At 39.5% G+C, this 13,724-nt stretch overlaps 1 protein-coding gene across 7 annotated transcripts in view; it reads right to left on the reverse strand.

Annotated features, from left to right (window-relative positions):
- Positions 1–636: 636 nt before the first annotated feature.
- The window catches only part of NCOA1 (nuclear receptor coactivator 1), a 239,359-nt gene continuing 226,271 nt past the window's right edge, over positions 637–13,724 (reverse strand). For 4 of the 7 annotated variants that reach the window (XM_053891092.1, XM_053891091.1, XM_019450414.2 and 1 more), the window contains 3 exons: positions 10,895–11,078; positions 6,955–7,044; positions 637–3,073 (listed from right to left, as the gene is read on the reverse strand). In XM_053891092.1, the coding sequence (XP_053747067.1) occupies positions 2,903–3,073; positions 6,955–7,044; positions 10,895–11,078 (445 nt within the window). In that variant the 3' untranslated portion in view covers positions 637–2,902. Of the gene's footprint in view, positions 3,074–3,158; positions 3,216–6,954; positions 7,045–10,894; positions 11,079–13,724 lie in introns of all 7 variants that reach the window. The other 3 variants (XM_053891095.1, XM_053891094.1, XM_053891093.1) reach the window with 3 other exon arrangements.

Raw genomic sequence — 13,724 nt, forward strand, 5'->3', positions numbered from 1 at the left:
AGAAGCATGATGGCAGAGAGCAGCCACCAAATCTGTGTGTATTTATACATAGGAATGTGTGTGGAATGCCTTCTAGAATCACATTTGCTTACCCTCCTTACCCTGGCCTACTTAGCCAAGCATTGGTGGGTTTAAAACCAAGCGTTGGTGCTTTACAAACACATCAACAAGAGACAGGGGCTGCCTTTTACAAAGTGCAAAGACAAAATGAAAGAGCCTCCTTAAATAAGAGTCAACATCTCTGCAATCTGCATACTAATCATAAATGTCAGTATATAAAAAACAATGACAGAGAGAGAGAGAGAGAGAGAGAGAGAGAGAGAGAGAGAGACAGAGAGATGGTGTCTTGTAGCTATGGGGGGCTGCCCCGACTAGATCTCCTGGGTCCAGAAACAGCAGGACCAGTGTGTTTAATCATCAAATGGCCAGAGCTAAAATTTCCTTATGGCCCACTCTCATGACTTTACTTTGACCTTTTCAGTTTTCAACTGGTTCATATCAGGGTGACTTCGAGGATATTTGGCTTCAGGGATCCCTTCTTTTATGATCCTTTAATTACTCATTAGTCACTGGGGCTTTGGCAATTCCTGCAGGATGTAGGTTTCATTTCTTCCCTGTAAATGAAGAGGCAACCCAGGAGGTTGTTAAACAAGTTCTATTCAGTAGCTGGAAAAGTGAATTTCCTGTGGAATGACAGGAATTACATAGAAGCAAGCAATTTTATTTTCCTCAAATGTAGCAATAATTTTAATCTGTACATACATAAAACAAACAGTGCAATTATAAAACCTTGAAGGTGACATGCATACTTTCAGGTGCAGTTGGGATGGGAGGATGTTATTAGCATCTCCAATTTTCCTTACCGCTTTGAAAAACTAGTTCCTTATGCAAAAGCACTGAGGCAGGAAACTTCATCTGGAATGCTGAAGTTAAAGGTGAACTTCCTGAAGTCTGCGCATCTAAATATCACAAACAAAACAGAAATGACCTCCTAGAGCAGTTTGGTAAGGACTAGAGTAATATGGCTGGGCGTTCAAGCTGGGAATGAATGAAATCAGGGATGCATTTTCTGAAAAACTAAAAGAGATAATGTTTGTAACTGAGTGTCCTATTTCTGTTTCATAGTTGCTACCCATGTAAGCCCTTCCAGCAATCTTTTTATTCCATATAGTTTCTGAGTAGATGCTGTCAATGGAGTTATTTGTAACTAGGGGTGGTGAGATGCAGAAAGGAGGACCTGGGAAAATGGCTTCTTCCTTGGTGTCTGAGTCCATGCTCCTCTTCCGCTGTTCGTTCTTATGGTCTCTTCCCTGCTGTGGAAGCAGAGGTAGCTGACGCACGATGTCAGATGCTGTCATCATTCACAGGCCCGGGGTGCAGGTAAAGGCGAGTGATGGGGGGGGTCTACCTTTGCTTCTTCCACAATACCTTTCTCAAGCTTTCCTGGCCTTGCAGTGGAACTTCTAGAACTAGAGGCAGTTCACTGGGTCCTTGACTCACAGGCCAGGATGAGACAAAACGTGGCAGAGTGACAAGACACAAAGGGAAAATACGGTACCAGTTAGCCTCAGAGTAGGATAGAGAAATTTGTATTTGCGCTGATGAAAATTCAAATCCCCAAAGTCAATCTAAAACAAATGAAGATTTTTTTGAGTACTGATTTTTCTCTGTACAAGTAGCCTGTGCACTTCTGGTGTTAATTCCTTGCACTGTCTCAAGTTAGATGATCCCAGGGACACTCTAGGGCAGTAGGCTCTAGCTCATCTGGAACAGCTCTTTCTGGCAGTGGCATTTTGATTTGAACCTCAAAGTAAATCCATACATGGCATCACAGTTATTAAAATAATGAAATCTTACTAGCCAAATGTAACTGCAATTCAATCAATGATATATTCACACACAAATTTAGAAAAATCAAGAGTATGATAATAAAACCATAAAATTAAACAGGAGGAAATCAATTTCTACAAGAAATCAAGTATATTTACAGTGAGATTTAAAGGGAAAAATAAGCTACTTGGATCATAAATTTAACTTTATTTTAAATAACTTTAGCTACCTTAGCTGTTAATACAATAAAAGCAGAAAGAACAGGCTGCCTTTTTTTTTTCCAGATTTAATCAGAAAATTGTTATCTACAATAATTGACAGAACTTGTTTCTTGTCCTTCACCCATCTCATCAAAAATTATTGCATTTTCCCCCAAACTGTATTTTTTGGATTCCTCTGTGAATATACTCATTTCGTCCTCATTCCTGGAGGCATCTTGGTTTAAATCCATCTTTAAAAAAAGGAGAAGGGGTACATATGGGAGGCAAAATATTCTCTTGAAGCCAACAGATATAGAGTTGCTAGAAGAAGCTGATTGTACACACAAGCTGCCTGGGGTCGGGAAGGGGAGGGCTGTTGATTCAGACACACGTGACAGCCTTTGGTGGACGGGCACAGGCAAAGCCCCACCGGGCCCTTGGGCCCTTCTTCCTCATCAGGGTCAGGACTGAGCCAGCAGGGGCGGGGCTTCATCTTCCCCTTGGAACTCGTCGTTTTGGTTCTCCTCCAAAAGCCTTCATCCAGATAAGAAGCCAATGACTGATTACAAAAATAAGAATAATTAAATTTGGCTCAAGAAATAGATTGTCCAACTGTTCTGCCTTGTTATTTTTTTTTTCAATATCCAAGGCCTTTACAAAGAAAGAAACAAAAACACCTCTCAATCTTCCAACAAAAGTGAATTCCTTTGTTGTTTTTTTTTTTGTTTTTTTTTGTGGGTTTTTTTTGCTCCAAATGCTACGACCTGAAGAATGGCTGCAGATTGAGATATCAAAAATCTCAGAAAAATATATAATATATTTGTATATCTCTGTATGTCTATTATTTAAATTTCACATTCCTTTAAAAGTGGTTATTCAGTCAGTAGCTGCTGAAGGAGGCTCTTCTGCTGGGCCTGGGGGGTCTGTGGTCCTGCCGTGGGTTTTTGAGTTCCCAGTGGACCAGGCTGGTTCAGGTAAGGGTCCCCGCCTACCAGATTCACTGTACATTGGACGTCAGCAAACACCTGAACCTGTTGCACCTGCTGAAACACAAATAAAAGATGTGTTTAGACAGAAGGGCCTGCCCCCCCGGCTTATGAGTGGGTACTACTTGAAGTGGAAACTCACTAGAGCATTCCTCTAGTCTGTAGTCACCACAGAGAAGAACTCTTCTGTCTTCTTGTCCTACAAAAAGAAAATCGCTGCACTCATTTTGCTCAGGGTTCTGGAAAGTTCACACTTTAAAAATAAAATCAAAATTGGAATGGTCAAGCCTCCTACAGGGTTGCCATCAATAATGAAAATGAGCATCATTGCTAATATTGCCAAGATTGGGAAAAGCCCAGTTTCAGAGTCTGGGTGTCCAGTGGTGGGTTTAAAAATATATGTGTATATATATATTTATATGTATATATATATATATATATTATTCAGAAACTGGTTACAAAAGCATTCTACGGATGACTTTAGTGGGATAAAAAAAAAAAAACTTTATGATGTTAGAAAATTAAGGGCTTTAACCCAGTATTAGCAAAATAAAAACCACCACAACTCAGTAACAGGACATCAGCATTACTGAAGTGAATGTCCAGAAGATTTGTGTAGTATCTAAATATACTCTTACATAGCTCCTTTACATGTTGCCTTTAGAATTACAGCAAAATATTAGTAGAACAATTTTATATTTAACTTATTTTTCCTGATAGACAATTCATTTAAACACATGAGCTAAAAATAACAGTAAATTACTAGCTGAGAACAGTGTGAATTTTCCCTTTAGCTACTTTCAGTAATAATACATGTATTCCTTAAAAATGTTTAAAGTTGCATAGTTCTAGCATTTTCTATTGGGAAAACAAAGCCAGAAGTTAGTTTTTACAACCATCCTTATTAAAAAGTCATTTGTGGAACTGATTAAAGCCAGTATCACACTTGCGAATGTTCCAGACCAAGAACGGAGATGCTTCTAAGGCATCCAAGTACATCTAATAGTGTCTCAAGCGTTTGGCAAACTTGTGCTTCAGGTTTAATAGGTACATGAAGTATTTTAGATTAGTGATGCATTTTTCAGTCATTCATCACTAATTTATGTCAATTACACTCAGCTTTTTGGGAAAACTTTTCTATCCTAATAGAATAAAAGTTGTTTTCATCACCCTTTATTGGCCATATGTCAAATGTCCAGACCCCCAACTGGTGTATCAGTCCAGCTCCCATGTCTTCTCCTCTTGACCCATCTATACCTCCACGCTGCTCTCCCTCAGAGAAGGCAGACAGCCCTGAGCTGTCTTCCAACCTGCTGGACTAAACTTTTATTTAGATTAGCATCACTTTCCTCTTTATCATCCTCTTCTCTGCCTGTTTTCTCAAGTTTTGATTCTTGACCCCACAGGCTCCTATCTGTCTTCTTTTGGGTTCTTTCCTGTGCATCTAACATACACCAACTCTCTGTCTGAGTCTAATTCTCTGGCTATCTCTGTGCCCTGTCCTCACCTCTGTTCTCTAACTTCTCTTTCCTACAGCTCCACCCCTGGCTTCCTCTCTCTCCGTGTCAACAATCCCCCTACTAGTCTCCCTCCTGTTTCTCTATAGTCTGTTCTTTTCCGGTTCTCTCCTGTCTTGCCTCCTCCCCATCTCCACTCTCCAAATACAGGTAGTCCTCAATCCTCCCTAAGCCCTCCTCTCTTGGTTCTCTTCCTTCTCCTTTTCTGTATATCTGTTTCTATATTTCTATTTAACTTGCTCCCAAGCTTCTGTTTGACAAATACAAAAGCACTGGAGCAAATAGAGATCACATGATGGGCTATAAGAAAAAGAAGATTCTGCCACTGAAACTTAGCATGAGCACAAGCTGTAGTGCTTGGAGGCACTGATGTAAAAAAACCAAAAAACAGCAGGTAAAATTTCACGTTTATGTGTTTCAACATATGAAATACTGGGCCACAGTACAAGGGGTTTCTGTCCCCGAACACTTAAAAACATTCTTAATGAAGGCATGATCAAACGAACTAGAGAGAATATTTTGCTTCTTTAAAAAGAATGTTTTTAAGATAATCTATTTTGAAATAAAAAAAAAATCAAAAAGATTAAACCAAACTTCAGCCACTTTGAACTGCTACTTAAAAACAGGTGCCTGAGCCCAGACCTCTGAGGACTTCAGATGCTGCCACACCTTCACAGACAGGCAGAGCAAGACGCGCGCAAGCCCTACGATTTGTCAGGTGAGAGGAACAGCATGAGAGCAGGGTCCCAACCTCTTAAGATTCTCCAGCAGAGTTTTATATCAATGCAATTGCTGTCTTGGAGCTCAAGAACTTTTAAACTTGGTTGTTTAGTTTTCACTAGTCTGCCAAGCTGCCCAGTATATGTCTCCGTAGGTGTGAGACCTTGAATACCTTCCAGTGAATGAAGACTTCACTTCCCCCATCACGGAATCCCCTCTTCACTCTCATAGGCCTCAGATCCTCTTTCTTGATGCCCCGACTATGGACACGGCTCCTAACTGGTTTTTCTCTTCCTGGGGAGGCTGTCCAGTACTCCTTCTGTCCCTCAAGATGAAGCCTGAGCTAGTGCTTATATCACTGTGCCCCCTCTAGGGGACACTTCATCTGTAGGACTCAGTCCAAACCCCTGAGTTTAGCATCCAAGGCCTCCAGAAATTTGCCCCAATCAATTTTTACCAATTTTATTTACTATAAAATCTTATTACAAACCCTTTACCTTCAGTGGATTTGGCTTCCCAGGACCGTGCTAAGGTATTACTGTTTCCCTGTCTCAGCTCCCTCTACTCCCAATGCCCTAGATTTCCCAGCTCACTCCTTCCTTCAGCCTCTGACACTTTCTACTTCATTTTGCCTTGTTAACTGTCCTCAAGGCCCAGTTCAGCTCCTGTGTAAATGCTCTTCTGACCCTCACAGCATTTTCCCTTTTAAACCTAATGGTTCCTGTCACTTGTAATATAAATTTGAGTTTGCCTTCTTTGGTTATGTGACAATTTATGTGCATATGTCTACATGTTTTATCATTCAAGTGATATGGCAGAAAGAGCATGAACTTTGGTTGTTAGAAATACGTGGGTTTGAACCTCAGCTCTGCCCCTTTCTAGCTTTGTGAACTGTGTGCGTGGTTAAATCTCCTCAGGTTCTGTTTCTTCATCTGTGAAAAACTGGAATGCTACTTCCTTCATAGGGTCATAGGGAGGCTTACATGAGATAAACCAGACAGTGCTTAGCACAGTGCTGGGCAAATTGTAAGTGTTTCACAAAAGAAACTTCCTTTCCTCATTTCTCCCCCAAAGTTCACCTAAAGGGCAAACATGTCTCTTGTTTCGTTGTATCTTCACCTTACCATAATGCCTGTACAATATTTTTAAAATACACATTTAGTAAGACACTAACGACCAAACCAAAGTTACTAAAGTGAACTAAAACACCCACAATCTCTAAATTTATGTTAATATAGGAAGGTGGCCATCCTTGCTATTTGAATTGTTTTGAAACGAACTTCTAAAAGGAGGCAGAGTACACAGCAGGCATTCTGTTTTGTCTGAATTGACTGAGATCTTTTGAGGTACTTGGATTACACACGAGTTTTAGAATGGTGCTTATTTACAAAATAACAATTAGTGGCCACCATTTGTGATCCCTTTATCCTGTTTAACAACCAGATTAAACCTTTTGAAAGCTTCTCTCATTTAACCCTTTCAACAATTCTCTAAGCAGGTAACTTGTTAGTTCTGTTGGTTAGATAGCAGCCCAGGGAAGTCCTCTAACATGCCCAGGAGGACATAGCTAAGAAGAGGAGAGCCAGGACTCACATCCAGGTCTGACTCCCAAGGTCAGGCTCTTAACCATGATGCTGAACAAAGTTTCCTGTGTATCTAGAGTACACTTGGCAGCTCTGGGTTTAGAATTTTCTTACTGACCTGGGTTCCATCTGTTTCTGTTTTGAGAAGGTCAGTGGATGAGAGCTGGTTGCAGTAGAGGCCTGTGTGTCTCAGTGCTGGATCATTTATCTATTAAAGATAAGTACAAGACCAAATTACAAGCAAGTTGTTTAAGCTGAAGACCAAATTCTTCAATGAAAAGTAATCTCACTGACAGAAAATAGGAGTGCAGCAGGAATAAAGAGCTTAGCAATTTACTATGTTGTTATAAGTCAGGACAGTGGTTCCCTTTGCAGGGGTGAAGAGTGACATGAAAGTAGCATGAGAAGAACCTCTGGGTGCTACTGATAATGTTTTGTTTCTTGATCTGAATGGTAGCTTTAAAGAAGTGTTCAGTTTGTGAAAATTCACTGACTTGTATATTTTTCTGTATACTCTATTTATACAATACTTCAATAAAAGTTATATTCACACACACACACACACACACACACACACAAGTTAATTAGCAAATGACTTCTTTTTGTCATTAAGAGAAAATCAGATTAATCTGATTTATCCCCTGCCTGAATCAGCGAAAGAACTGGATAAAATATACGAAACGAAGGCACTCAAGACACTGAACAAACCCAATGAAGGAGAGTGACTCCTAAGAGCTGGGAAACAATGGAGATGAGTCCTATGATTGCCCCCGCCTACATCTACAGAGAATTTCCAGGCTGCAGCCAGCACGGGGACAGGGAACCCAGGCAGAGCCCGGCAGGCTCCGTGAGTGGAGAAGACACAGCTGGAAGTCTGAGATGGTCAAGGCAGCTGGAATTCAGAGGTCAGAATATCAGAGGAGTGGGAGCTACACAGAGAGGAAGCTCGGAAGATCTGCAGACGGACCCCTTGAGCTTGCAACTTAGTACTGATCTGTTAATGGCTTTTAGGGAACTACCCAAAGCAGAGGGAAGAGTCACCTGTGAAGATGCTGATGGAATAATTCCCAAAGGTCACACAGAGCTGGCAATAGGTCCTGACCTCACCAGCCAGAGTGGAAAACGTAATTCACATAGTATCAGGTAGTGTATTAGAAAGGCTTTGCCTCAGCAGTAAAGGAAAACGAGCCCTGTACTAAATGCTGCTCTGGTCGCATTAAACAAAAAAGGAAGACCTGAAAGGACCAAACTGTTTCAAGTAACTTAACCAGTCCCAGAACAAAGCTCAAGAATGTAGGAGTATCAATGAGGTAAAATTCACATGTGTGGCACCCAATAAAAACTTAACAGGCATGCAAAATTAGCAGGAAGATATGATCCATGATGAAAAGAAAAGTCAATCAATTTGAAACCAACCCCAAAATGATGCAGATGATAGAACTGACAGGCAAGAATATTAAGACAGTTATTATAATAACCATATTTCATATGTTCAAGAAGATAAGAGGAAAGACTAAACATGTTAGTGGTATGGAAGATATAAAAGAGGTCCAAACTGAACTTCTGGAGGTGGAAAATAGAAAACCTGAGAAGAAAAATACACTGAATAAAACTAACAGATCAGACATTGCAAAAGAAAAGATTAGTGAATTTAAAGCTATAGCAATAGAAACTATCCCAAATCAAACACACAGAGAAAAAAAAAAAAAAACCATTGACCTTGCATCCCTCCTCCTCAAATCTGCAAACCCAGGGAATCTGTGATCTGGGGGACAACTTCGAGTGGCCTACTTTGTATGTGTGTGTGTGGGGGGGTGTGCGTGTGTGGGGGAGTCTCTGAAGGAAAGGGGGGTGGGTGGTGACAGAAAAAATATTTGAAGAAACGATGGCCAATGTTTTTCCAAATTTGATGAAAATTATACATCCATAAATCAGGAAGCTCACTGAAGTCCCAGCACAAGAACCATGAACACAATCACTAAGGCATATGGTAATCAAATTGCTTAAAACCAGCGACAGGCAGAATAATCTTAAAAGCAGCCAGAGAGGGAAAAATCAATCGTGTACACAGGAACAAAGATAAAATGCCAGCAGATACCTCATCAGAGACACTGCAGTGAAGCAACGTCTCCAAAGTACTGAAAGCTAAAACTAAAGCCAACCTAGAATTCAGGGAAAACTTTCAAAGATGAAGGTGAAACAAAAGCTTTCTCAGACATACAAGAGCTGAAGGAATTCATCAGCAGCAGACTATAAAAGATGTTAATGTTAAATGAAGACCTTCAGGCAGAAGGAAAACGATACCAAGCTGGAAATTTGGATCTACACACAGGAAGGAAGAATACTGGAAATGACTACATGGGTAAATACAGGAGCCTTATTTAAATTAAAAATATGTATCTAGTTGTTTAAAGTAAAAGCATGTGGGGCATATGACATACGTAGGCACAATATGTACGATAACAACAGCAGAGGAAGGGAGAAATGGGAGCAAACAGCTGTGAGGTTCTTATATAAGAGGTCATATAATAGCGCTTGAAGGTACATGGTGATAAGTTAAAGATGTATGCTCTGAACTCTGAAGCAACCGCTAAAATAACAAAATGGAGGTATATATAGTTAATAAGCCAATAAAAGGAGATAAAATGAATTAAAGTGTTCAATTAAACCCCCAAAAGGCAGGAGATGGAACAAAGAGAAAACAAGATGAGATATTTAAATTCAGCCATACCAATAATCACATTAAATGTCAATGGGCTAACCACTCCAATTAAAAGGTGCAGATTGTCGAACTGAATAGGAAAGCAAGACCCAGCTATATAAGAAATATGCTTTAAGTGTAATATTCTTTTACCTAATTCATTATATTTTTCATTATTTTGTTTTAATCTTCTGGAGATAGTGAAAAATTCTAATAACTGAATAATAAGGACAAGAACAAGAAACAACACTATTTAGGTCTTCTATTTTGCTATAGGAAATAAATCACTAAGTTATTGATTTTTTTCCCTGCTAAACTCTTAAGGGACTTATTATATAAAGTGGGGGGATGAGGAATGGAAAGTTAAAAAAATTTTTCAATAAAAAATATTCTATAGAAAAGGTAATCAGTGTTCACATGTTTGTAAGATTTGCTATAAATTATAGCTACATGGTCACAGTCTAGTCACCAGTCTACTTTGTGGTTGCTGAAAATGAGAATAGCAACTATAGGCAGTTACCCCAATGACCTTAAACATCATTTTGAATTTAGTCATTCTATCCTTAAAAATCTTCAGGAGGCTCCAGGATAAACTCTAAAACATTCAGATGGCTTGCGAGATCCCTAAAAAGCTTACCACATAAATTCTGCTTTAAACATAATATAAATGTCCCCTTAACATTCATTAGACTTTCAACCTCTATTCCTGCCTAGATTATGCTGTGGCAACCGGTCTTGAATATTCTTTTCTATTCTCTTTCTTTAGGCAAATCTTCCAAGAAGCCTTTCCTAATTAGGCGTTTTTCTTTTAAACTCTCAGTAGTTAATTGTACATCTTCCTAATCTGACATAAATATGTATGGCGCTATGGAGGCCCATCTCTTACACAGAGGTTTTGTCCTATTATTCAACTGATCCTTTGTTAATGTCGTGTCTCCCCAACTTGTCAGCATTATCTCCCACAGAACTACCTTTGTATATAGTTAGTAGTGAATAAATGTTTGTTGAACTGAAAGGGAAAAATGAAGAAAATGTATTCAGAAGATAAAGGGGTATGCTCCGAGCCAATATATTATATGTATCATTTTATAATAAATCTGAAACACTAAAATCTCTTGAGACTAAAATCTTAGGAGGTCTGTCAAAATTTCCACTGTGTATCTTAAGAGAGGCTAACTCAAAAGACAGTGGGAAAAAAATAAAGAAGTGCATCTTCTCCCCCCAGTGTTACTGAGAAACAATTAACACACATCACTGCGTGGTGTGGTAATTTCTGACAAGCAACTGCGAACATACCTGATTTTCCCTGGAATAACGACTCGTGGTGTGTGGTGTGCATGCCAGCTGTGCCACTTACCTGCTCAGGGCACACAGTGTTCATTCCTGGCATCTGCAAAGAGCTCATCTGCATCTGGCCCATCATCGGGTTCATGTTCTGAACATTTGTGTTTCCACCTGCCATGGACACGGTGATGCTCATATTGTTGTACACTCCGGGCTGCGCAGGCGTGGGCTGGCTCTGGACAGCTTGACTGAACACGCTGTTAACTCAAAAACAATCCCAGTTACATCCACGGATTGTGAACGTGGGGATGATGTGACTGGACTCTGTTTCTTAATTATTAGATAAAATGCGATAGAAAATATTATACGTTTTTAAATGACGTGTAAGACTTTATCTTACTACAATATATAAAGACTGAGTATAATTCGGATGAATTTTGAACTCTGCACAGAGGATTTAATAACTACATAAAGCTCATTTTAAGTGACAATTATCTGGCCTTGTATCCGAGTTGTTAAGCTCCAATTAGCTGAATAATTAAGAACGTAAGTTGTCCACATAAGTAAATCTTCAAGATAACTGAAGTTTATTCATTTAACCATCAAAACCATTCTAAAATTTGTTACACCATTTTATATTCCCAAATAGAGAATGTTCTATTTAAGCAAAATGCCTGGGATATATATCAATCCTCAATAGATGCTCATTGAATAAATTAACAAATTCAAAGATGGCATTCTTGTATTGTCATTGCTTGTATATTTTCTTAGACTTAGTATTTTGTTTCACTTATTCCTTGTCTCTCTGCTCCTTCATGGCACATGGCAAGCACTCGGTAAATATCTGATGAATAAGTGACTTATGGATATAGGTTATTACTCAGTGTTGTCAACTGATGAGGTTTAGACTACTTCTTATTTATGGATTTTTCTGGGATCTACACCAATGTTTTTCTAACTGTAGTCCAGAAAGCATCTGCAAGAGAATTCCCTGGGACTCGTTGAAAACTGGGAGGCAGCTATGCTTACCACTATAGCACCAATGCCGGGACTTATTAAAAACTGAGACTCCCAGGCCTTACTCCAGCCCTAGTGAATCACAGTTTCTGAGGATGGATACAGAAAGTTGCATTTCTAACTATTTATGCACATTAAGACTCAAGGGACTTTATTCAGTGTTCTATAGCTTGCCGTCATTTCTCAAAGTTTCAGCTTCTGGCTGCTTTCAATATGCTATAAACTAAGAGGAATATAACCAGATATATTTATTTGGCAAATGTAAATGTTTAAAGACTTCACAGGTCTTCTCAGGCCTAAAGACAGCTTTATGTCTTTTCTAGAAGCAAAATGCAAAGGCAATTATGTTTTTCAGAGGGCTTGTTTTATGGACTTGCTTCTTCATGGCCTCGTTCTGGACTTTTGTTACACCAAAGATCTTAAATGTTAACCCAGCTTCTTCTCTTAGCTGGTAGAATAGTATGGAATAAACTCCCAAGTAAATACATCTGGAAACTTTATATTTGAACCCCAAAATTCTAAATGATACAGATACACACATCTAAAGGAAAATAATATGAGTTGTGTCTTTTGTAAATTCTTCAAAACATCAAATGTTTGATGATTATCATCAATTGTTAAACAATATGCTGCTGGTAAAATTCCACCTATTTTAATGTTAATTCTGGAGAATTTGATTTCTAAAAATCATTTACCCCCATCAATTGCTTATCTATTTCTTGCTAGCTCCTGGGAGGTAAGCAGGATGTACTGACATTTATAGTTTCTGGTAGATTAAGGTAATCATACTAAAATTAACAGGCCAAGAAACAGCCTATTCATCATGTCTGAAGAAAAGTAGCAGATTTTCCCCAAGTAATTATAAAACACAAATGCTCAAAGAAAATTACATGCCCAGGAAATGGTCAATAATACATCTTTGAGCCATTAATGTCTGTACAGTGTGTATGCTTGTACAGCGTCCCCACAACTAAAGGTGAGGAAAAACCTATTAGTTTGCTGCCCATTTTCTAATGAGAACATTTCTGCCACAGACAATGCTCATTTGTCAACAGATACATAAATCACCACTGTGGAGGCTCAGCTCAGGGCTATGTAAGCTAATGCCTGCAGAAGCTTCAAGGGCTGCAATGATGTCATTCTTAGTGAAAAAAAGTTTAGGATTTAATTTCTTTTCACATTTTATACTTGGGACTTATATTCACTTAAGTTCTTTCAGACTGCTCTTGCCAATAGTTCCATTTCAGTTTCTTCCATTATGGGAAGAAGACCACGCCCTTCTGCAGCATAACTCCCTGTTCTAGGCCTCAGAGGGACTGTAGGCTTCACTGGCACCTTAGGCCTCCCTCCCTCCCTCTGCTTTCCTGGCCACCCTGGGGGCAATTACTGCAGTTTCCTTAGGCTAGCCCCAGGTGTTTGGTAGCCCCTAAATCATGGTGCAGGGGGGAAGGTAAGGATGAAGACTTCCGGCCTGAAGTGGCTTCCATAGATACAGGTATTAACAAGCAGGGAGGCGCTCCAGGTCAAATAAGTCTAAAAAGGGAGGGTTAAACAACAGGCCTTCCTAGACTTTAAAATGCTAATAAGTGCTAGGAATCTTCAGAGCGATTAGTGTGACAGAAACCTGCACCGTTCCAGGACAAAGAGCCTTGCTTTAACCCTTTCTTTTTCTTGCCACCGGAGAGATAATGAAAAAGAATCACATTACACTGTCTCGGAACCCTATTACATCATTCTACTAAAAGAGTCTTTGTTTTCACGTTTTACTCCTCTCACTCCTGTCACCAAGTGGACTCTCGGTAACTCGACAGCAAGGGCAGTTTCCCCCTGCTCCTTGCGGTGTCTTGCACTGTGCAATACAAGCAGGGAGTGGTCGCAAAATACAC

Source organism: Panthera pardus, unplaced genomic scaffold (assembly GCF_024362965.1).
Source record: "Panthera pardus isolate Hobbes unplaced genomic scaffold, ASM2436296v1 HiC_scaffold_26, whole genome shotgun sequence".
In the NCBI taxonomy this organism is placed as follows: domain Eukaryota; kingdom Metazoa; phylum Chordata; class Mammalia; order Carnivora; family Felidae; genus Panthera; species Panthera pardus.